The 26,233-nt window shown below is 37.9% G+C and overlaps 1 protein-coding gene across 3 annotated transcripts in view; it reads left to right on the forward strand.

Moving 5' to 3' along the window:
- Positions 1-23,227, forward strand: part of POU6F2 (POU class 6 homeobox 2) — a 331,080-nt gene extending 307,853 nt beyond the window's left edge. For 2 of the 3 annotated variants that reach the window (XM_048297089.1, XM_048297101.1), the window contains exons 8-10: positions 6,229-6,397; positions 14,772-14,940; positions 18,162-23,227. In XM_048297089.1, the coding sequence (XP_048153046.1) occupies positions 6,229-6,397; positions 14,772-14,940; positions 18,162-18,666 (843 nt within the window). In that variant the 3' untranslated portion in view covers positions 18,667-23,227. The remainder of the gene's footprint in view (positions 1-6,228; positions 6,398-14,771; positions 14,941-18,161) is intronic. The other variant, XM_048297109.1, reaches the window with a different exon arrangement.
- The last annotated feature ends 3,006 nt before the right edge of the window (positions 23,228-26,233 follow it).

Raw genomic sequence — 26,233 nt, forward strand, 5'->3', positions numbered from 1 at the left:
ACCTGTGTCATTCTAAGCAACTGAGGCATAGGAAGCATAAAATGCTGTTCACTGTAGGAATATGCGGGTTACCTTTGAATTATGCACTTACACATTTAAAACTGTTACTATAATACTCTTGTAATATTTACATTATTAATAATATTAATTGATAAATAATTTATAATTAGTCATTAATGTATTGTCAATAATACTGTTCTTATATTGACATTATATCCTTCCTGAAAGGGGTAAAAAAAATTACTTCTGTGCCTGATTTGCATATAAAATTATATCTTTTACATAAGTCTAGCTATATTCTCAACCTCATTTAGCAAGTTTAAAGACCTTCAACTACAGTGTGTTTTGAAAGTAGCTGTGGTTCTATAGAAAGGCTTTGAAAGAACTTCAGCAGATGCTGTCAAAGTCCTGCCCCCAGTTATGTCCACAGTACACTCGTCATTTTGGGCGGAGTATGCGCACAGCCAGTGTGAATCTAAGGACCTTTTATATTAGTTTCCAAATGTACCTATTCTGTCAGTCTAAGCAGTGTGTATAGACATATTTTATACTATATGTACTATACTATATTGTACTATACTGAGAAAGAGGATGCTTATTAAGTATCAAATACCTTCCATATTTAGATTCATATATGCACTTACTTGAATTTATTTGAGTAATCTAAATTAGGGTGATGGGATGCAGTATTTGTGAAATACTCTGGCAGAGCTGACTGTGAAAGGGATTTGGCAAGAATGATGGGGATATGTGTATTAACTTGTTCTTTCCACTTGTTAGAAGATTTAAGGAAACCCGTTCGAAGCCCATGCCTGCTTGTGCAGTGTGAGTAGGTTTGAAAACAGACTTCATCTGCCATGGTGCTCTTGAATCCTGCAGTGTCCTCAGCACACCATTACTCTTTCTCAAAATCAAATGTATTCTAGGAAACATTTTAGGGAACGTATACAGAGCAGAGGACTCCATTCGCAGGAAAAATAGAAGAATGAAACACTTAAACTACTACTACATTGTCATGGAATTTCAAAGTGTTTGGGAGTGTCATTTTATATCAAGATATTTGTTTTTCAGACCTTCCATGGACTTTAATCTTTACTACAGTTAATGTCCGTATTTGCCAGGATGAACTAGGTGACATCAGAAAAAATTGAAAATCTTTATTTATAATATAAAGGGGGTTGCTTAAAATGTATTTCTTGCTCTTTGTACCATTCCTCTTAGTTTCATCTCTTCTGCCCTTTTTGTTATACTTGTCTTTTTCACCTCTGTCTTCTCTAATTTGTTGTGTTTCCTCATTTCTCAGATTTCCTTTTCACTGAATCATAGAAAAATAGGACTGGAAAGGACCTGAAGAGGTCATGTAGTCCATCTCCTCCCCCTAGGCAGGATCAGCTGTCCCTATATCATTCTTGACAGATGTTTGTCTAGCTTGTTCTTAAAAATCTTCCGTGATGGAGGTTCCCTGACATCCCTAGGCAACCTAGGCCCCTTTCCTTAGCATTCAAAAGGTCTTCCTGATGCCTGACCCTAGCTTCCCTTACTGCAATCTAAGCTCATTATTTTCTTCTCCTTTCCATTAAGTCCATATTTTCCCCTTGCTGTTTGTCCAGACTCTCTGTAAAACCAAGTAGCAGCTCTGTTATGATACAGGGCAATATTCTGTCAAAAGTTTTCTAGATTTCCTGTTAGTTTCTTCCTCTTCCCTATTTTATGCAAAATACTGTGTTACACTATCACTAATGCACAGCTTTCTGGATGCAGAGAACATCATCTCTGATCTCTTTAATACAGAACTCCAGTCAACCATCCCAGGCATAGGAATATCCTACATGTATAATTTAAGAAGAAAATTCAGTCTTACAGACCTAATTCATTCTTTACCTCTGCAATTATCAGTTAATACTACCTTCACCATTGACAGCAACATGTAAATCTCATGTAAAAGAAATATGAATAAGGCCCTTTGCAGTTTTCAGTTTATTCTTATAAAGTATTATGATGCACTTTCCACTTCTCATGTTCACTTCATTCCTCTAACTGCAGCGTGCATACACGTATTGCTGCCAGATACTGATCACTGTTGCATACAGTCATCATTCTGGCATTTCTACTATATCCACCTACACAGAATGGCACTTACAGCAACTGCTTCTGTAATTTCTGTGCCTCCTTCTGTCTTTAAATGGAAAATGCACAACAGTCATAAATATAATTCATATCATATATATGTGTCCAAAATTGGGAAAAGTCTGCTATTGCAAGTTCAAATTGATTCTGTCATCTAGAATCTAATTCATAATCTAATCGTTGCCTCTCCTCAAGGCTATTTCTGGAGTAGAAATTATAGTGGATGAAAAGAGAGAGTATTTTGATGCAATTTCATGCCATAGATAACTATAATTGTCTTTTAAGCAGGACATTTACAGCTCAACCATCATGTCTGTAAAGCAGAGGTGGTGCTGGAAATTACGTAGGGAGTTAAAGATGGAATCCTCCCTCAGTCTCTGGTCAGGCCTTAAGGTGACTCTTCTGCCTCTTCAACCCCATTGCTCGCTTATCCCTCACAAGCAGCGAGTTAGAAACCAACCTGTAAATATCCCTTATATGTTGCTGTCACATCTAGGGCTACTGTGAATCCAAACTTCACTAGCCATTTTCCTTCTGCCCAGCTAAATTTTGAGATTTCTTGTATTTGTTTAAATATTTCTGGACCTTCAGCAACAAAGTTGCCAAGCTTCTGGGTATTCCAGTTATTTTAAAAATACATGCATTGTACAAAACATGTGCAGAGACTCAAACACTTCCTAGACCCAACCATCATATTGTGCACGTGATCTGTTGTGCTGACTGAGTGCATGCCTTGCATGCAGAGCTGAAAAATGCAGTGTCTTCTCATTCTAGAGCTTCATGGAGGCTTTTGATTTATTGTGCACATGCTCAATAGTTGAAATGTTCAGTGACTGTATGTGTAACATAGCTGGAAAATGTTGTATTTGCTATCTCCCTGAGAAATGCTGATGGGAAATGGTGTAGAATCATAAAAAAAATTATGTGTGGAAGGTCAAGGTTCAAGAGATTATCCAGTCTAATCTGTTGGAGTATCTATTCCAGTTTTTAGCTAATTTGGTCCTGACCACACTGTCATAGAAACCCACAGATTCCACCAGTAATCTATGCCAGTGTTTCACTGCCATGTTAGATAGCTTTTCCCAACATCTAATTTGAACCTTCCAGATAACTAGGCCTCATTCTCTCCATTATAAAATGTAAGACAAAATAATTATCTCCTCTTTTCATTAGCTATGTCTGTATTCAAAGCAGGCATCACATCCCTCTTGGTCATCCCTCCTTTAGATTAAACATGACCAGTTCATTACAGGTGTCATCACAAGCCTCAGTTAACTCCCAAGCCTTCAGCCATTCTAATTATTTAACTCTACTTAGTTAAATAGATTTTTCTGAAGTCTGGAACCTAGCTGTGGACATGGCATCCCCCTCTGCAGAGGTCTTTCCAAGGCTCAGTAGAAAAGAAGGTGCACTTCACATGCACTACCAACATCTACTCCCACTCACATGGCTTGGCATGGGAACTGCCTTTACTTTTGCAACACCACAGGATTGCAGACAGCATGTTCAAATGCACAGAAACATTTTGATTCCTAATCCTGTAGTCCAAAACCTGTCAAAATTTCCTCCCAGCGTGTCATCAGCGCGTAAATTTAGTATTCTCTGTTCAATCAACCATGTCTTTAAGAAAATATTGAGTAGTGCAGAATGAGGACAGACTTCTGTGAAGCACCATGCATGCACACTTCTGTTTCCACAGATATCTCATCCTCAGTTTTGTTCTCCAAATACTTCGGCATTCATTCTGCAGCAATTTCACCTAAACTATGCTTCCTTAGGTTATAAAGAATGTCACATGAGGGAGTGTCGAGACACTTGTAAAGTCAAACCACCTACTGCTTTTTCCCTGTCTGCAAGGCCAATTACCCTGTCTTAGAGGGAGATCAGATTGGTTTGACACAGTTTGTTCCTAACAATCCATGTTGTCTGTTGCTACCTTGTTTTCTTGCGGGTGCTTACAAATTGTTTGATTATTTTCTTCAGTACTTTTCCATGGTTGAAGTTCAGTTGACTGGACTATAATTTTGCAGATCTTTCTCTTTAAAGATAGCTGCTGTATTTGCTCCTCCATCCTCACAGATAAGCTCTAACATCTCTTAGACTGTTCCAGATAGAGTGAAAGCATCTAACTGATCTAAATACAGTACTTATCTTCCCTTGCCTGTGCTGAAATCTTTAGTTTCACCAGAGATTCCCTCAGAAAACAGACCCAGACCCCAAACACCTGCTTGTTTCTGAAAGCTGCAGTCTGGATGTGATATGAGTATAATGGATGGGTAGGCAGTCCACTTCTGCAGTGCTCAGAAGAGGCCAACCATCACAGTGGGATGTTTCCCTAGGAGAAGATACTATAAAAGTAGACATTCTGGGTTGGGAATTCTCTGTCGATAAAATTCAGCCCTTAGAGAATTTTTTTAAAGATTCTCACTGCTTGCATGAGTCTGAAAACTGGAAGCCTTTTAATCAGCTTCTCAACTGTTATCCCCTTGATAAAGTGGCATGTTGTATTTTTTAAAATGTACTTGATAAAAAAAATCCTTGATATAAAAAGATGCTTTTTTTTATTAATCCACAAGGAAGTCAGAATACACTAAAAGTGGTCAGATAAATAATTATCATTATTATTATTACAGGTTAAATCAAAGTTTCTTCCTTCATTTTCTGTTATATTATGCCATGTAGAAGGTGGAAAAAGAAGTTGAAATTTTTTCCATTCTTAAACAGGCTCTAAAAGGAATATTGTCATTAAAATAGTTCATACATATTCCACAGAAAGTGTCATCTTGAATCTGAACAGATACCTTTATCTATAGTGTTATACAATTTGTTGTCTACTTAGCATCAGACATTTCTGTGTGTGCTGGGAGGATAATGCATATAATTTGAGTGTTACTAATGAATGTAGCTCCTTTTCGAAAGTAGTTTTTTCAGTTAGATATCAAAAGAGAAAAATTCATACTCCTTAGCAATCAAGAAGTAGATTTTAATTACCGACTTCAAGCAAGGCCAAATAGGTCTTTATCTTTTCCCCTTGTAGAAAATGCAGATAACAGCTGCAGTGAGGTGAAGCCTTTTTAGAATATTTATACTATCTTTTTTGATCAGTATCAAGAATCAACATAAAATAAAGGTATAATAAGCAGCAGTCACCAGAGTGTATCGGTACTGTATTATTGTATTCTTACGCTCTGAAAAGGCTGTACTGGATTACTAGAACACAATTCAAAACTGTAAAGTCCATTGTGTGCCTTCATTCTGTAGAGAGACTGCCCTTTGAATTTTCTGAGTTTTATGTGAAAATCAGTACCAAAGAATGTTCCTAGATTTCAACCCCACATGAAATCATACCATAGGCAGAATGGATTCATGGTTCTTTCCACTCCCCTAGTGAAAAAACAAAGAATACACTCTTGTAATATTTGTTTAAAAAACTTTTAGAAAGTCAGATTCATGTATCACAGTGTATCATTTGCATCTACCATACTCACTAGACTTTTTAGACGTGTCTTACTGGATACAATCCTGATGTGAATGGGGCCCAGAAGTTTCCCTGTGTGTTTTAGTATTGGATGACTTATCCGTTTGCATGATTCTTGTTTGTTTGCTAGATCTTCATAAAACAAATCATTGCTTCCTGTAGGAAAGGGATTTTGGCTCGGTTTATGTCCTTTTCCCCATTCCCACTCTTCCTGGCCCTGGTCCTGCAGTATGAAAGGATCTCTGTGAAACAATCCTGATTTCTATGAGAATCCATGTAGGGAATAAAAGTCTGGTTTCATGAGTCAGAAAACAGGTAAGGATATGTATTTACTAAATCAGAATCTTGCTGTGAATGTCATAGGTCTCTTATCACCCATTTCAAAAAAAGTATTTAGCTTCTAATTAGATTAAGTATCCAGTTAAACCAGGTAAAACTGGAAAGAAAATACTCAAAACAGCTCAGATTCCTCCTACTGTAACACTGTAACATGAACAAAGCCCATGGTGTTTAATGCTCCTATGTGATTTGTTCCCCAGAAGTAGATGGGTGAGATGGTGCATTGAAAGTTTTCTATTACTGCTTCACTTTCTAAATACCTATTTTTACATTTTAACATATAGCTCCATCAGCCCTCCCAGACGCAAGTGGGACAAGCAGCCTCACAATCCAATCTCCTGCATTTGGCTCACAGTCAAGCATCTATGTCTCAAAGCCCAGTGCGTCAGGCTTCCTCTTCTTCCTCCTCATCCTCCTCCTCTTCAGCTTTGAGTGTTGGCCAGTTAGTCAGCAGTAAGTATTGCTCCCTGGCTCTCCTTAGTTCTCCCCTCTGTTTGTTCTCCTCACTGCTGAGTTTCCCAATCTGCTCTCCCTCCTTTTGTTTTTTTTATTTATAGTAGATTGTATATTGCTAAATAGACTGACTCTCACCAGTGAGAATTACTAAGTGCTGTCATGGATGGGGCTTAAGGTAAACATGCCTTTAAAAATCTTAATCGATGCTGAAAATGGTCATTAAAATGCCATTAATTGACTCATGAGGGCAATTATTGTAACTGAAATGTAGTTTACATTTTTTGGAAATTACACATGTTTGAATCAGTCAGTATAATGAATTACATTTCTCAGAATTTGGTGGGCAAACAGGTACTCCTACTTTTGGTCAAGCTGCTTGTTTGTTTGCTTGGTTGATATAGCAAACCATTTTACAAACCCTAATACTATGCAAATCTAGAGTGAGAGACTTTTCTTGCCAGAAAAAGCTTGCAACATTTAAACAAGAATGAACTGGAACACGTAGGGGAGAAGAGAGAAGCACACTGCAGTGAAATAACTGAGTTCCAGTGTTAGGAATATAACAGCTGACCTGAACAGCCCTTTATCCAGATCTCACTGTTCAGAGTCTTTGCTATTACCTTTTCAGCACTAACTTGGTGTTCACATAGCAAAAACCACAGGCTGACAGTATACATAAGAAGCATTAACAGTTTTTGCACATCTGCAAAAATCCAAGTGATTTGGATGATCTTGTTCTATGATACTCCATGTATATATTCTAAGTAAACAAACACTATAGCTTATGCCATACTGGTAATGTAAAATATGCAACTGATGCAAGCTTATGAAGGGCTTAGAGAAACTGTCATGCAAGGAGAGATGTGAAAAAATCTTGGTTAGATTTTTTCAGAGATCTTTTACATGGGGAAATTACTAGTAGGGCTATAGTGGTAAAATTATGCTGATATAACTCCCAGCGGGAATACTTTTATTCTGGAATGAAAATATCTGCATATAGATACAGATATAATTATAGTGATATAAATATACTGCTATTGCTCTGTCAGTAGTAAATTTTCTCATGTAGACATGCTTGTAGGAGGAAGACAAAGAAGAGGTTTTACATTACAAATACATAAAATTTATCCTAGCCCATGTGGGAAAATTGGGTAACATAGCTGGTGCAGAATGAGTTATTTTTCAATAGCTAGTCCAGAACAGCTCCTCTTGTGGACATTCTAATTTAAAATAAATGCAACATAGAGGAAGCCCTTTTAAGTTTACAGGATAAATCCATCAAAAGTTAGGAGATGCTCGAAAAATAGTTATTTGTTCAACTGTATGCAATTCCTATTAGAACGTGTATTTCATTATACCAATATATTGTTGTGCGTAAAATCAAGCAATCATGATTTTTTTGCTCATCCTTCTTTAAATGCATTCCCAGTGTAATTGTCCTAGGGATGTATCAGAATTACTAGTGCAACAGGTGGGCTTTTGTCCCAGGGTTTATCTGATTCACTAATCTGTTCCCCAGTTTGCATAACATTTCAGGTAGGAAGCTGTAGAGGAGTGAAGGATGGTCTTGCCTGAGGCAATGGAGGACTGAGGAGCTGAAGCCTTCTGTCTGCTATGTAATTCCAGTGCAACAGCGGGCAAATCACTTAAAAGAGATTTTTCACAAGTGCTCCCTCAATATTCAGCTTGAGAATCTGGACTTTAATTTACAGAAGAATCTGGTAGTCACAGTTGCAATTTTAAGTGCACTTTCATTGTGGAACTGTATCAAGAACCATTTGAAGACACAGTCTAAAAAATCATTTCCTACTTGACCTAGACTGGGTAACCCAAAAATGCTTCTTCCCTTAATATCTGTCTACTTCTCTGTGAATGAGAAGGGGAATACCCTCATCTTGTAGAAACACAAGAAAATAAATTAAGGTTTTTAAAAAAACAGAAGAGCTCAAGAGGAGATGTCTTTAGTGAAGAACTTTAATAGAGGTCTGGGGCCACACACTGAACAAGTAAAAAGGCAATACATCAATCAGTTTGTCTGCAATGAAGGACAGTTCATCCTGTTCACTGAACAAGGCACATGAAAAAGAAATGATAATCCACGGCTCAAAGACTATGCTACACTGTGTTGTGGGCTGCTGTAATTCCAGCATTTTGTAGCTTCTGAGTGTTAATTTTTGCAGCTCTAAGGATGTTCTTTTAGCCCCTTTTTTTGCTTGGATAAATTTCAAGGTTTTTACAAAAGCAGAACAGTAATGTACATCAGTCATATGGTGAGATAATATTTATGTTCATAGCTGGAAATAGAATATGTGTTGAATGGATGGAAAAGCTGATAGTTCTGTTATCATCTTGTTGGTTCTGCTCTAAAATAAACATGCTGTGCTTATGGATTTGGCTGAGAGCAGAGCAGTATGAGGCACAGGAATATCAATTTGGGCACAACTGGGAGATACATTAACGAACATACGACTTTTATTTGATCCTCTCAGGCTTGACTCCATCCACTACTTGTCTTGTTCTAGTGCCATTAATTCTTCACACTGTTCTCCACGCAATCCGCTCTCCCTTTGCCTCCATGCTTTTGTTCCTTTAGTTTTCTCCCTTCAGTCCTTTCCTCACAGTCCATCATTACCCAACTTCTCTTTCCATTTCAGTTCTCACTCAGTCACTGTCTCCAGACCATATCTGTACTCTTTTACCAGCCTTTTTATTAGGTAGCTTCTATCCTCCTTTATCCTGTTTTATCACTAGTGCCACCTCTTCTTCCCTATTTTCTTTCCTCTACCACAGTGAGTGGTACTACTCTGCACAGTCAGGCCCTCTCTCCCTCCACTCCAAACTCTGATCCCTGCTCTTTAATAGTCTTCCAGTTTGGTTTTTTCCTTCTATCATCTTTTTCTTAAGACTCAAGATTAATTTTTGCCCCCTCTGAATCCAAATCCTGCTGACGCCACTCCCATGCTTCCCAGAAGCCATCAGAGGAGTGTGAAAAATAATCACAAAGAAGAGCGTCAAGTCAGTCTCCCTGTCCTTACTGCAGTTCTATCATAAAGCAGGCCAGAGCTACAGGCATAGGAAACTTTTCATACAGTCAGACCGACAAAGGAGTTGTACTAGGAAATTAACTCACTGGAATTCAGATCTTAAGAGTATTCCAAAAGAAAATGTTATTGATAGGATTTTCCTGGAAAAAATTACATGTTAAACATAGTTACACATAAATAAAAACTTGTGGAGTTGTTTTGAGTTTATGCTTCTAGCTTCATCCAGTGTCTGCTATTCAAGACTAACAGAATGAGTAGCGTGAGGAGCAGATCAACTCACTTCTGCCATTCATATAGCAACCTTACACAGATAGAAGCAAACCGATCATCTCAATTATCCTTAAAGATTGTCCAGCATGCTTCTGAGAGCATGTAGCCAACCATAAACTGGAGTTAATACTGCATGCCTAAGCCTGCTTGAGCTGCCACATCAGGGACGATGTTGCAGGGCACAAGAGAGCTACCTTCTGTTTTCTATTAATGTGGAAAGAGCCTACAAGAAAGAGGAAAATATGGGCAGTTCAGTAAGGAAAGATCAAACCACCTGTGTAATGAAACATGAAAATCAGACAAGATCCTTTATAGCTTTTCCTTCTCGGCAATACTGTTTCACCAAATAGTATTAAATGACCTTCATGAGTTTGACAATTGTTTCATGTGACTGAAAAGCCATTTGCACAAAACTGTGGCTGCACATGAGGATATAGACAGAAAGTCATCCTTGTTTTGCTTCTTTACAGAACATGTTCAGTTTCTAGATGCAGATCCCTGAAGGGCAGGAGCGCATCTTTGTCAAGCCTGTGGCCTTCTTAACATCCCAGCTCCCACACTGGCTGCAGAACTTTGTATGAAAAGCCTACAATTGAAATCCAGTGTCTGAAAGTCCATTTAAAGTCTTTCAGTGGGATGAGGCGGGAAATGGGTTAGTGTTTCTGAGAGAAATCCTGAGGCACGAGGGCAGCATGAAACAATTTGTGGCCTCCTGAACCTATCTTTGATTTTTTTATCCCTCCTGAGGTAGGAATATTCTTTCCTTTTCCTCATTCCTTACAAAGGAAGTCCAGACCTCTGGCAGAGGTTCTGGAGTTGAGTACCTTGGCAGAGATTTGCTATATTCCAGAAATAATTGCTAAATATAGCAAAGTTCATGTAAAACTAGTCAGACTTTTTCAGTTAATCAAATTGCATAGAGCATCCTAACTTCAGCAAATAATTATTTGGGGCAAGGTTCTGCACACTGGCTGCAAAGAGACTAACTCTTTTACAAGACATTGCCTCACATCAGAGAAATTATTAAAGTACAATGAGAATGTCATAGGAACTCTCTTTGTTAACTTTAGTGTTCCATGTTCCTTGGGTTTATTCCTTTTACTTTTCATTGTAGTAATATTTTCTGTCTGATTTTGCTTTTTTTTCTTTAATGTGTTTCTTAATTTCAAAAAAGTGCATTTCCTTACTTTTTAATTTCTCTTTCTTTTTTTTAATTTCCTGTCCTTTTTTTTCCTTTAGGTTATTGTCTTCTTTATAACTTTTCCCTTTTCTGTCATAATCACCCCTTCATCCCTAACCAGCAACAAGTGCTAATTATTTTAAAGACAAAATGTAACAGCTATTGCCAAATAAAAGATATTTTAAAGTAAGTTCTGTCTAAGCAAGGACTGCAAGATTCATCTCTATTCTTCCTGTCCCTTCTGTATGATTCCTTTGTATTGTCCAATCCTATTTGTATTCTCTTTTGTCTTCGTTTTCTCTTCATTCAATTCTACATCATTATTCCTCCCTTTTTCCATTTCATTTTCCTCTTCTGTAATGCATCGCTCTGCTCATTTCTTTAACTTTTCCGCCATATGTTCTCTTTGTGGAAATCACTGGCTTCCCCTTGTGCTCTGAGACTTGTGTCCCCATGAAGTTCCTTTCTTCCTTCCAAACTCATTTTACTTTCATCTGATACTATAAAATTAAAATGCCTCCCATAAACAAATTATTCTTCTTTTTTTTCCCACTGAGCTCCACTCCATTTTCCATTATCAATGTTTTGTCCTGCCTTTCTTATCCAATTTACTTTCCATTGGACTTCCTCAGCCAGCTATTTCTCCTCCTGTCTGACTGGGGAAATCATCCCCCTGTAATCCCTCCCGTGGCAGAACTCTGTGCAACAGAAATTTGGTTTCTCCTTCAGGGTGCACTGATTTCTCTGCAGCAGCTCTTTCCCCTAACTATTAAAACCACAGCATATTTTCACTCAACAACAAACTCACACAGGATTTTCAGAAGAGTTCAAAAGTGGGAGAAGTATTCCCTTCAGTAGGAAAAAACAGATTTCAATGCAGGAGAGCTTGTGGATTTAATTTCTTCCATACTGCTCATCTACCTTCAACATCCACCAGGACAGCTGATGGAATTTTAGCTGTCTTCCTTTTTGTTACATGTACCCATATCCTCTGAAATGGTCCCAGAAAACCCTCTTACCTTTCTCCAGTAGTTTCATAGACAGCCATTGTTTTCTCATGCAATAATATAAACTTGGAGTCTTGAAATGCTGTTACTGTAGATCCCAAATACTCAATGGGTTTGATATTCTCTATTTTCCTGTTTGCACTGGGTGGCCTTCCCTGGGATAGCCACTTAATTTAAAAAGCATAAGCTACTCTTCCTAAAATGTGAAATGCACTATATGTTCAACTGTTCTGAGAGCCCAGAACTTGTTAAAACAAAGTCCATAATCTATTTGAATATGTTTATGTGTGTGCATATATTAGACCACACAGTCTAAGACTGTACAGATGGCATTTTAATGCGGTAGAGTAAAACAGACCAATGATGATATCAATAGAGTGGTCTTCATAGCACTATTTGTGTTTTAGGGAGGTGACAGAAAACAAGATCTGTGGATTTCAAAGGGCTTTGAATCACACCCAAAGTAGAAGTGGTTCCAATTTTGTACAAATGCTATTTTCCCTAGAGTTCAAGATAAAACACTTCAGTGTTTCAGTCCATCTGTTAGTACTTTCCTGTTGCCAAAGAAGCTATGAAAGAATGAAGCCTTTTTCTCAACAGATATTCCACTATATACTACATTCTACTCCTGTATTACTGAAGAGCATCACAGTTTTTTCTCATCTCAAGTAGATAGAGCTCAGCCTAATATTTCCCTCATCCAAGTGCCACAGGCAGGAAAGGTCTTTCCATGGCGTTAACTGTTGCAACAGTGCCAGATCATTCTAGATCCAGCAGAACTTGACAGAATTTCTCTATAATCTCTCTAAGATCTCTGCAATTAGTTTTCTTACTTCTCTTTTTATTCCTAACAGGAGTTGGGGAGTATTACAGGTGCCAGGTGCCATAGTTTGCTACTTTTCGAGTTCTCTAGGAACACCTGAATTGTCCTTTGTCACATACCTAACAGCCTTAGTCAGAGGACTTAAAGTAACAGAAGGAAAGAGGTGAGGAAGGCCACAGTTTTAGTGCACTTCACTCAGGGGATTTTTTGAGGCCAGTATCATTTATGATATTTAGTACAGAGACGTAAAGAGTAGATAAGTCTTCAGCTCCCTTCTGTGTCTCCGAAATTCAGAACTGGTATGCTAGATAGACTATATGGCATAAGCAGGAAAATTACATGTTTCTAAAGACAATTACCTTATAAACCTGAGTGGCCACTGTCACAGCACTTAGTCCTAAAGCACACAATATGCACCCTAGCTTTGTACTGGATGAGTGCATAGGTGTACAGATGACCACAAGTACAGCAGTGAGAACAGCAGAGATGATTCTGAGTGTGAAGTATTGTTGAAACAAGTGCATGTTTATCTGTGCATAGTTCATGTGGTCCCTGGTTGCATACACACAAATTTTAAAAATATTACTGCCATGTGTGTTTCTTACACTCAAGCAACAGATAGATATAGGCTAAATTTATATATCAGAAAACCCTTTTCCCTCTGTCTATTATTGGACAAAAAGATTTTTTCATAGGATATTTCCATGATAAGGAAATTTTAAACCAGGCTTATAAACCCCTGAAAATAAAAGCTTTGCTACTGTAATGCTGATAAGCCCTCACTATAGCCATACTAGCAGGAGCCATTCTAATACAGGGTTCAGAATTGTAATGTAGTCTAGCATTGTCCTTGGACAACTGCTTGCATTTACAGAAATTGAGGGGTTATTGTGCTGCAAACTTTTCACCTCAGCGTCTGAGGAATGAGGTGAAGAACAATAGAGATGTCTCACTGGGAGAACGGCTTCACTACATGCAGGATTGCACAACACTTTGAAATCTTCTACCATCCCAGTCCCATGCTGTCTCTGACTTGGCAAACACTTTCATTTAGTCAGGGATCAGTAGCTTGGGAGGGGGGAAAGTTCCATTCTCCAGCTGTTGTGTCATTTCCCTTGATAAGTCCTAAATTGACCAAGTTATCCAGCTCCAAAGGAGCTTTTCTGTGGTAGACATGCTTTATTATGTGCCCTTTCAGGGACAAAGGCTTCTGTGTCAGTAAACTGCTATAGAGAGGAAGGACAAATTTATTCTCACAGCATCATAAGCATTATCTTCTGAGGGGCTAATGTAGAAGTAAAATAACTGTGCAGCATTACCATCCAAAATCAGTGTTGTTGCTCCTTGATTATCGACCTGATGGGAGGCAGAATAAAAAGCTTGAAAGGCTGCTTCTCAGAAGGGAATATTTTAAAAGATTATTTTTAAATTAAGGAGGTTTTAAAGGCAGAAATTTTTTTAGGCCTGTTCATTTGCTGGGTTATTTTGGACATTCATGTGTCAGTTTAAATTGGGTATTGTGTAAAAGGGAAGAAATAGTTGTGAATCTCCTTATTTGGCATTACCTTTAGATAAAGCAGAAAGACTTGATTTCAAGCTAAAAATCCAAGCAGCTCATACATATATATAGCCCTCCCCACAGGCTGGATATAAATATAGTAACACCAACCTTCTTTCGCTGCGTGATAAGAAGGGAAAACAGGGAACAAGACTTCTCAACCCAGAGAAGACTTTGCAAGGCATAAATGGCAGTGAGGAGCCCAGTCACACCCTCCCTCTGAGGTGAGCTGGCCTTTTTCAGGAGTTCAGCAACAGCATATCTTTGAAAATCTTCCACCAGCACCTGCAGCCCAGTCAGGATCTTAGCAATCTGAACATGCTTCATAACACACCTGACAAGGCCAGTCTGTTTCTGTTTGGGGAAGAAGAGAAAGGGATCAGTATTAAAAAAATTGAACTTGAAAGCCTTGACACTGAAAACAGCTGTAAGCCTGTCCCACCGATACGTGATGCAAAGAACTGACATGTTTAAAAAATATCTCAACAGATCCTCAGACAGCCTCTGGGGAGGTGGATGGGGTAAATCTGGAAGAAATACGAGAATTTGCCAAAGCTTTTAAAATCCGACGCCTGTCCCTTGGCCTGACACAGACTCAAGTTGGCCAAGCCCTAAGCGCCACCGAAGGCCCAGCCTATAGCCAGTCTGCCATCTGCAGGTAACAAGTTACATCATAAACTCTCCTCTTCTCTCTTTGTTCTTCATAATGATCCAGTTTGTTGTGATGAGCATGCTTGTGTTTGAGTCTCATGACTTTAGAGTATATTATTTAAACTGATGTTTAAATTAGCCAATAATGTTGTTACCTAACATATAAATTGTTTTTATTGTGTATATTTAGAGTGATTTTGGTCTCTTTTTTTTCCCCTCCTTTTTTAAACAAGTGAGAAACAATGTTCCTAGCATAGAGGCTTAATTCCATAGATGAGTGCGAAATCCCATACTGGATGAGCACCAGCTGACCCTCTTCATACTGTGCCATTTTCTACAGATAGGGTTACTGAACAAGTATTTCATGGCTGCATCCCTGCTAAGTTAAAACCTGTATTACTGTGGTTAGCACTTCACATAGAGGATGTTAATGATGATTTACCTAGGCAACACAGAAGGGAAAAAAATAGCCTTCCTGCTATCTTGCAAACCAGCAGCTATTCATCTTTTATCACCCAAATATTTACTGAAAAAAACTGGCAAATCCATGTGTGCAAAGCAGCAGCACTCTGTCCTAATCATAAGAAATAATAGTACAGTCTTGACAGAGTTAAAGTATAAGCAAACACCTTATATGCATGTATGTGTGTTACAGTAATCCCATGTTTATGCATGAGGTAACAAACACACTTAGGTAACAGCTTTTTCCTCTTGGGCAATGCCTTATAGTCCTTCTCCATCAGTGAAAGCCAAGAAACCAGCTCTAAGCTCATTTAAGTGGATTTTGGTTTTGGTGATCCATGAAATGCTCTGTCTTTTTATCTGCTCTTTATACTTTTAATGTATTCCCCATAGAACGGAAGTGTACTTTTCCTGCAGTTAAAGACTAAGGTTATAAATAACATCAGTATGGGGTAGTGTGCTTGCAGCTCACATTTTGCTCAATGATTTTCCATAAAACCCATTGATTGTTGTTAAATACAAAAAGCTCCATAGGATCCTCTCACTTCTATGGTCTCCCCTACTGTTTTTTTCTTATAAGATACCTCCCTGTAGAAAATAACCTTTATTCAGTCTATACAAGGATACTACTGCTGGGAAATTTGTTTCAAGACTTGTATGTCGTTATACCAAACATGTCCTGCAGTAACAACACTTAACAAGCAATGCCAACGATATGAATGCTATTGCTCCCTATTGCTAAGGATTAATTTTGATTTTGTATTTTTTTTTAATTTCTTTGTGGTCAGTTGGTAAAGAATGCCTAAAATGGGTGGAGTTTTTTAGCAACTGACAATTTTTTGTAGCCTTAAGTTACTGTTTATCATACTATACTTTAAAGGGACACTTTGCAGTTTCCTTTACTTTTGTCTCATTTGCTGTCTTCTCATTTCCTCCATCTTCCTCACACTTTGAGAAAGCGCTGGGGATGGTGAGACCTTTTACAGAGGGCTCCTTGGAGGGGCAAGTTGCTCAGAACATGAGATTGGGTGCAAGAGCTGGTCCCAAATACTTGCAAGGTTACAGTTTTTTTAGTTTTCTTTGCCCGCCTCAGACAGACACAATTTTGGGCTGTAATTACATGCTATGACTGTGCATGTTTTGTTAAGCACCAAGACAAGCTGCTTCAGTGGCAGCATGTGTTCCTCAGAAATAGTAGATTTAACTTTCTTTTAATTGTAACAAATTTCAGCATGAACTCCAGGTCAATGGAAGGGGCAGTAAGGCAAGCAATTTGAGCAACCAACTTGAAGACAAATGTAGAATCTCCTGATGGCCTGTGCAGGTCATATGAGCAATATACCACCTTGATATGTTCTGCATGCAAATAGCAGTATTTTCTTTAACTTGACACAATACGTTCTAAAACATATCCTTCAGTCTGAAATATCACTGGACACCAAGGAATGACACCTTGCAGTCAATACCACGTTAAGATGTCAGGCACCAGTTACAAATTCTTTGGAGTATTATTATCTGAAATTATTCTTCGTCTTATTCTTTGTTTGTGAGAAGTGCTTTGTTTCTTGCTGGAATATTTTTTGCTGCCTCCACATGCTGAATAGAGACACTAAAAATGGCCAGCTACGGTCACCAAGTTTCTTTGCATAAAGGCATTGATTCAGTCGGTCTCATCTCCAGAGCACTCTGCGATTAGTGGTGGTGGTGCTGCTTCAGCAGCACCTGGGCTGGAGAGCATAGCAGCGACATCCAATAATTGTTGCCTTTCTGCAGCATTAACTACCACAACATGCAGAGTGGACAGAGCAAAGTGGGAAAATACAAATGGGTGGCACCAGAGATTTGGGTTAAGATTTTTTAATGTGTAGCAAAACAGGATGAACTCAGTAAATGAAAAAAACAATTACTTATAAAACTTGAAACGTGAACTCAGCTCTTCTGCTTGTTTTTGAAACTATTAAAGCTTTGTGTGGCTGCTTTTCCAGATGTTTTATAATACTTGTAAAATCTGGTTTGGCAAAAGATTTTTGATGGCAAAATGATATATAGAAGACCTCATTTACAGGAAATGATATTCTGGTACAGTTTACAGAAATACCACAATAAACTCAGCTTGGTGCCACAGCATATTAGTAGACTGTTATGCTGGTTTTCATCTGGAAAACACGAGTCTGTCTTTGCACATTGTGGGGACAGCAAGATAATTGCAAAGTGTCCAGCTGTTTCAGCTGAACACCGCTGTGGCTATGGGAATTTTTTTTCCAACCCAGAAAAGTGATATAGCATTAACTTACAAACAGTGAAGATTGCTGAAAAATGGAAAGGAAACCTGATATTCAGAGACTAGTGTTTGCCATTGGTTTTTATTATTAAAGCTGTGGTGTTTGGATTGGGAGGGATAACAAAAGGAATAAGCACAAAGACAAGATGATAAAAGCAATTGCCTTGATATCATTTCCTGTAATTAGACTTAGTCTCAAGGGTTTTGAAGATCATCAGAAATATGAAAATGCGATTCTTAACCTGTATTATTTAGTGTACTTAGAATTTTGTTGTAGTGCTCATTTTGTGTTAGCTTAAATATCTAGCTATATATAAATATATATATATCTATATCTATGTATAGATATACTTATAGATATACCTATTTGACAGTTTTCATAATCTATTGTAAATTATCTCTGCCAGTCAATTAGTCAGGCAGGCAGGAAGTCCCACCCTGGCAGAGCATCAGTGTAAGACTCTTCTTTCTCAATTTTCCCTCAGACACACCATCCTGAGAAGCCACTTTTTCCTACCACAGGAAGCCCAAGAGAACACTATAGCTAGCAGTCTGACAGCCAAACTGAACCCTGGCCTTTTGTATCCTGCCAGGTTTGAAAAGCTGGACATCACCCCTAAAAGTGCCCAGAAGATAAAGCCGGTGCTTGAGCGGTGGATGGCTGAGGCTGAGGCCCGCCATCGAGCAGGGATGCAGAACCTTACCGAGTTTATTGGGAGCGAACCATCCAAAAAGCGCAAGAGGCGTACCTCGTTCACGCCACAAGCCCTTGAAATCTTGAATGCCCACTTTGAGAAGAACACGCATCCCTCTGGGCAAGAAATGACAGAGATTGCAGAGAAACTGAACTATGACCGGGAAGTAGTTAGAGTTTGGTTCTGCAATAAGAGGCAAGCACTGAAGAACACAATTAAACGTTTGAAACAACACGAGCCCGCAACGGCAGTTCCTATGGAGCCTTTAACAGACTCTCTGGAAGAAAACTCCTAAAAACAAAACCAAACCAAACCAAACCAAATCACACAGGAAAAAACCCCACACCAACTGAAACGTGTCCATTTGAACTCTGTGAAAATAACTATTCATCACCCTTGTAAGTAAAAGACTGAGAAAACTACAAGAAGGACAGAACAGTTTATAATTGTCCGTGGGTTTTCCTATTTAAAAAAAAAAACAAAAAAAAACCAAAAAAAAACCAAAACCAAAAAAAAAAATACACAACACTTAGTGTGTGTGCGGTAGAATTAGTTCCCAAAAAACCCGAAAAAGCCAGTTTTTTTAAATGGACTTCAAGTAAACCAAATAACGGCTTAATTTTTTCTGTATATTATGAAAATATGAACACATTTTAAGGAAAAACAAAACAAACAAAAAAAAGAAAGGAAAAAAGAAAAAAACTTTTATCTGTTTGAAAGAGAATACAAGCCTGCCACCTGGAGGAGTGATTGTAGCCTTTCAGGTATCAAGTGCTGATTCACTATGAAAACTATTAACCAAAGTCAGAAACATGGCATTGCAAACTAGATTGTTAGTCTACTCTTTTATGAGTGTAAAATTGTGTTACAAATTTTTACATTTGTATTTTGCAAAGAGGAAAACAACAGGATTAATTTCTCTCATCCTTGTTTTCACCCCCTGCAGGTGTGTACAAAGTCATTCCGTAGTTGTCACCTCATTTTCTTTTCTTTTCTTTAACAGTTTTGCAATCTCTTGGCGTTTGGATGCCAAAAATAATTACTTTTTATTGTGATTTGTGGGGTTTGTTATTTCTCTTCTAAGCGTGTAAGTCTTGGTTGCATTTCTTTTTCTGTTTTTTTTTCTGATTCTATTTGCTGCATCCTCCCTTCCAGCTCATTCTCCACCCCTTCCCCAACCCCCCCCCAAACCCAGTACTGTTTAAAGAATTTTAAAAAGAAAGGTGAAATATTTTATGTTGATATGCTGAAATACAATAGAGAACAAAGAAGGATTAGGATTATGTCTGATGGACTGTCAAGCCCACACTGAACATTGTGCTTTTTGTCAAATGTGTAGCTTGAGATTTCTCTGTCCTTTGGCCTGGCGAGGTTACCAAAATTCATTTTGTAGTATAAATATAAACTGCACACTTGGTACAGTGCTGCATCTATATTTTGGTTCCATTTGAAGCAATTTCTCTCCAAAGTCTGCTAGCCAAAGAAATTTCTTGAGGTTTTGATGAAAACAAATGGACAGGCTGAGAAGTTATGAGGTTGTTTTGATCATCACATCACTATGGACAGGCTGAGACGTTATGAGGATGTTTTGATCATTACATCACTATGGACAATTTTGATGGTAGTGCTCTGTTCCTTCTGGCTTTTTTTATGCCATATTGATGCTTGCCTTGTTGACTTCTTCAGTAGGAGGATGTGCTTCTGCAGGTGTTTGCTGCAGCCACTGTCTAGACTAAGCAATTGGGACATAGGAAAAACCACAGAATATCCCTTGATTATATAAGGTAGGTCACCTGCAATATGATTCAGGTGAACTGATTTTTCTTTAAAGACAGTATATCTCTGTGGCTTCCATTCTGATTGGACAAGCATCTGCTAAAATACTATGGTCATTGGACCTACAAGCATACCAAGGCTCAGAGGGAAAGAAAGGTGTTGCAAGTTCTTGATGGGGTGTGGGCTGACCTGTGAAGGTCATCTGCAATCTTCATCTTCTGCTCAGTTATGCTCAAGCCTTTGGGATTCTGCCCACTGTTAGGGTAGAAGCTGCATCTTGATCAGGTCTTCCCAAAAGATAACATCAGATATTTGGTTCAGCTCACTGTAGAGATGGTAGAGTAAAATTCTGCTGGTGTAACTCCTGATTGCATGCCTTGACCTAAGGATGGTTGTGCTGGATTTTTGGTGATCTACTTAAGATGTGGAAGGAAGTTCCTAACGTGCTGGTGTCTTCAAACAACACCTCTCTTATTAAAAAGTTTTCAAGAACTCCAGGAGATATCCAAAACTTAGTGAAGAAACAGGCTTTCATTGATTTCAGTAGGCTTTGAATCTGGCCCTCAGTATTTTATTAATGGGATTTGCCTTGTAAAGTGGGGTATTTATTGCACGATTAGTGGAGCTTTAAGATTTCAGAGACCATCATCTGGGCCAGAAGCTGCTTCTAAATGTGAGCACTCTCAAAGGTCAGTGTTGGAGCACACTGAGGATCCAGTACTCCAGGATGGGCTCATGTCCAGCAAATGCATTTTAGACTTAAAGCTTCAGCAGGGTATGTTTAAGGATATTTTCAGTATTCCTTTATGAGCATGAGAGTGACAATTGTTATTGACTCTTTTTCTGCTGTTGATATATAAATAACTGCTGATGGGAACAAACGCCTCAGTAACCACAGGCAAATTGTGAGGCACAAAAAGATGTTTTATCCAAGTTGAGCATGTGAAATAGAGAGTCTCACAGTAACATCTGCCCCTCTGGGTTTTCTTTTTACCCTCTCTCTCCAGAGATACCTATATCCACAAAAATATCTATGTTGTATATAACGAACAGCCCTAAAGTTGTGGCCACAGTTCAGTGTACGTAACGATCAGACCACCTTCCAGAAGCCAACAGGAAAGCAAGGATGAACAAATCATATTTGGAAGCAGTCATTCCTGAAATCCTACCCATGTCTCCAGAACACTCCTAATTGCCCAGTCATTAATGCCACATACACAATTACACGTTCAGTCATCCTTAAGGCCATACCTTCCCCCACTCCATCCCCACCATTAACAGCCTGGGAACAAAACCATCAACCATTCTTTGCCGAAAAACTAAATTTCCAGTTCTCCCAGGGACTGCTCTAAATTCTGTGAAGAAAAATCCCCCAAGAAGAAAAGTTAACTAAACACTGTATGAAAGATACTAAATGTTTAAAAATATGCTGGCAGCAGTTATATAAGCTCTTTTCTGTTCCAAGTACATATCAGAAGGATATAACTAGGACAGTGAAAATGTAAAATGAATATAAATTGCCAGCATGGAAGAAAAAATAATGTTCATCCCACAGTCTTAAAACCAGTCAAGTGCAGTGGTTTTTTTTACAGTTTTCTAATTTTGTATTATGTTTTGTAAATTATTTATAAAGTGTTGTAATGCTTCTCATATTAATTTTTTTATACACAAATCTTTGCTATGAGGCATAAATGGTGCCTGAACAGATTCTTAGGAAGATAAATTATGTGTGAGTAGTACATCTTTGGGGGGGGCATAAATATTTGGTTTTATTTTGTTACTGGCAACATTTCTGGTTCCCATTTGTAAACAATTTTCATGTATTGATAACATTTGAATACCTTTTAATTTTGCATGTGACTAAAAGATAGATTGCTACCAGCAAATGAAACAAAAGTCTCTTCGGTCATATGTGAAGGTTTAATGGTTTTCCAATTTGTTGATAATTGATTTTTAAAAAAAAAAAATATATAAAATATTATTTGAATAATGAACCAAGGGGTTCACTAACTGTTCTGATTTTGTCTTTTTATGTTTTTCACTAAAAAACTATTTTGGACAGTTGAAGAAATCAAATTAATTCAAAGGGTTCCAATTTCTTTACATTATTACTGGAAAAAAAAAAAGAAAAAAAAAAAAAAAGAAAAAAAAGAAAAAAAGAGGGAGAACAAGGAAGCAAAAAGGAGCTAGGAAGGAACAAGTAGAGGCGTATCAAAGAACTCAAGCTATAACCAAAAAGAAGTATGTAAAATGCCTTTGCTCGTCTTCTCAATGCTGGACCAAAGCTCAATGTATGTAGGTATATGCACATTGTATAGATATGGCTAAATGTTGCTGACAATCTCGCAATACTAAACTGTTACTATTAAAAAAATACAAAAATAAAACTGTTCATCAGTGTTTTACCTCAGCACTCTACTTGTACCCAGTTATTGACAAACATTCAAATAAGAAGATAAGAGAGGAAATTGATTTCCATGTCAATGTTTGACTGTAAAATCTGTTTGGAAAACATTTTGTAATGAGCTTTATGTCACGTGGTTTGCTTGTTTCCAACTTGAGACTATGTGGGGCACATTTGTTTATTTATCGTTAAAAAGTGATATTATTACTATTATTATTATTATTAATTATTATTATTACTATTATTATTATTATTATTTTTGTCCTATGTGCTATAATCTACAGAATGGTCACCAGGGTCACTTATGAAGCACTGCAAAGAGATCTGTTTTTCCATGCATGGAGCATGCAGGGGGAAAGATGGCAGTACAAAATGGACTGTATTGTGTTGTTAAAAAATATGAATAAATAAAAAAGGAGTGGATATGGTGGACTTGTGACCAAGAAAACAAAGTGGATATTTAAAAGCTCCTTACTACTCTGACTTTGAAACCAAAGCTGATTTATCTGCACAGGTTGCTTAACATGAAAAAAATAAAAAAACTGACAAAAACTGTACTTAATCTAGAGCAATATCTGTATGGTCAGTAAAGCTGCACTTTGTGTATTTCTTAACAGCTTCAGATCTGTCACTTTTAATTTGTACCATAAAAAATAAAGAATTGTTTGACATGAAACATAAGCTCCTTTCATGTGTTTGTCTTAAATCTCATGCATTATTCACATTATTCAAGCTCATGTAATTTCACATCAGTTCAATACAAAACCAGTTAAATTCTTGAAAAAAGGAAGAGAGAAAATCCATTTGCACTGTGGAGCATAACTTTATCTGCAAAACTAAACACTGTTTCTGTACCGAGAATGGGTGCATGCATTGGCGATGTCTTATTTTCTCTACAGGTATTGCAGAGTAGAGGATCTCCCTCAGGAGTACTCTGGAAGGCCCCAGGTGAGTGTGTGTTGTCCCCCAGGCCAGATGGAGCAAAGCACAGATGGACATGAAGGCCAGTGTATCCCCCCGTGCTTCCAACCACAGTCCCATAACAAAGCCCTGGTAAGTGATAGGAGTGTGTTAGAGAGGCTGGGCCAGCCATTTAAATTATTTCTCTTGCATTTTTGCAGAGCTCATGGGGTTCATTATTCAATTCTTCCTGTAATTATGATATTAGGTCACAGAAATGCCTGTTTTTCAGGCCACTTCTCTTGAGTCATATTGAGTTCTGTCAAAATACAGGATTCTGAAATATCAGCATATTTTAGAAATTAATTAGCTGTATTATAAAGGGGTTTTTTTGAAAAAAACAGCCTAGAAATAAAAGCTCTGACAATCTTAGAATACTGTGTTTGAGACTTGGGAGCAAAATTTTTACAAATACCTTTTTCTTTGATTTTGTTTAATATTGTTTTACTTTTCCAATATCATGTATTAAATAATCAAAACTAAAACAAAGTATTTATTTGCATGGAAAAGCAGAGACCATTTGGAATATTTATTTATTGTGATTTTTTTTCATGTCAGAATTTCCCTTTTATATGCAATTTTTCTGTATTTTATGAGGTACATAAGAAAGAGAACAAAAAAGGTAGCTTTTTTGTAGACATAATGATAGAAGCTTCATAAACAAGGCAAAGATTGCATCTTGTCCTCTAGGCACCATGTCTCCATACCATGGTCTAACAGCCACCTCAAGCACGTCATTCATCTACTTATACAATACAAGGGTGTGGAGAATGACCCTTTGTGCTGTCATATCAACTACTAAAAGGTGAACACATATTTTTTCATTCCATTGTGATAAAGCAGCAAGCAAACATTGATTAGTCTTTTTCCCCAAGTCTATTTAAAAAAGCAATATTTCCTCTTTTCATCATACTATATGTATTTTAGCTGCCTCATAGGCACATGACCCTACCTAGCCATTACATATCTAAATAACCTGGATCTATTAAGTTGCAAGAAATTCTGACTTTGCAAATTGAATCAATTAAGTTCCTATTGATCACTGAAATCTCAAAATAGATCCTACCTTAGAGCTACTGAATACTAACTATAAGACTTCACACTCCTTACTGACTGCTTAAAAATCAAGTTTCTACAAATTAACTATAACAGGACTTCAGAGCTCCTTAAGTGCATCATAAAGGACAAGGAGTTTTAGAAGCACATTGCTTTCCATGCCTCTCTTTTGTACTTCCAGAAAAAAAAGAGAAAAAACCACAAAACCCCTAAAACACAAAAACCCAAACATATTTGCGGTACTCTTCGTAAGCAATGAACTCGGTCTGTGTCCTGTCCCTCCCTTAAGACAGGTATCATGGGAGGAAAGCTGGCACTAAGGTCAGAGAACTACGCAGAAGTTGTAGAATACGTCTTTATGCAGTCTCTTCTCCTGTGTAGCTGCTTTAGGACTGATCACTGCCTAATCTATACCTGTTAAAAAACCTTTAAGTACTAGCAGGGCTTTGATAAGCAAAGATTCTCTTCTACTGGCTTAAATTTCAATCAAACCAGCACTAAGAAGCAAAACAGACTTGCCAAGAGGGAAGGTTCCAAGAGGGTTTGTTTTTTAATCTGAGAATCCAGATTTAATATTAATCAGTCCCACAGGAGATTGTGAAGTTCTTGAAAATATTTGATAACTAAAGACTTGAAAGATTTTTTTTTTCCTTCTCTCTCCATCTTCCCTACAGACCTGTAGGTGTGGTTTTTATTTCACTCACAGTCCTTTACTGCTGCACTTTGCCACACTATGGACAGACAACAGTGGTCAGGACTGAGACTGGTAGCCCACCAGCCATTACTGTGGTTTTCAATCCAGACCCCAATTGCCCTGGTTTCTCTAAAATGCCAGCAACAGCCTTGTATAATCCACCACAGCAGCTGCAGGGAGGGCATGTTGCAGCTCAAGTAATAACGAGCCTTTCATTTTATTGGACACTGAACTTCTTCTATAATCAGTGGCCTCATGTCAAAACATTTCTCAGCCCAAGAGCTGTGTGTGTGATCACAGGCACACTCAGTGTGGGTGGGTTGTGGGTCAGGCCACAAACTCATACACAAATCTAGGGACAGCAAAAAATGGATTTCTTTGGTGGTAATAAAACTGTGGTAGGGACTACCTGAATGGGCCAGTCCTAAAAGAACACAAGATTCTGGTTTTGTGGTGTGGCTTAAAATCCAGCCTCCACATCACAGCATCAACCAGCTTGTCAGGGATGGAGTCACTCCCTTCTTTTCAGACATCACATAATGTTGGTGTTCAGCTAATGAGATCCTGGCTTTCAATGAAGAAAAATCCATGCTCCATCCAATTTATCCATCAGTACCACCAACAGGAAGATATCCCACCCTGTATGTTCTCTGTCATTGGTGGCCCCAGAAGAGTTCTTCAAATGGTCCCAGAATACTCAAGGTCTTAGAAGACAGTAAGATGGTGACATTTACAAATCTGAATTGTGTGACAATTTGCAGTTGATCCTGGCAGAGCCAGAATTGTCCCAGAAGCATGGATTTCCTGGAGGCAGTGTGCAACCTCTGCCTCACTTATTTTTAAAATTCACTGAAGAATTGTGCTTACATTCAGTCATTTTGGTTAGTTTTTAGTCATAGAATCATAGAATGGTTTGCATTGGAAGAGACCTTAAAGATATCTAGTTCCAACCCCTTGCCATGGGAAGGATAC

This window comes from Corvus hawaiiensis, chromosome 1, assembly GCF_020740725.1.
Source record: "Corvus hawaiiensis isolate bCorHaw1 chromosome 1, bCorHaw1.pri.cur, whole genome shotgun sequence".
In the NCBI taxonomy this organism is placed as follows: domain Eukaryota; kingdom Metazoa; phylum Chordata; class Aves; order Passeriformes; family Corvidae; genus Corvus; species Corvus hawaiiensis.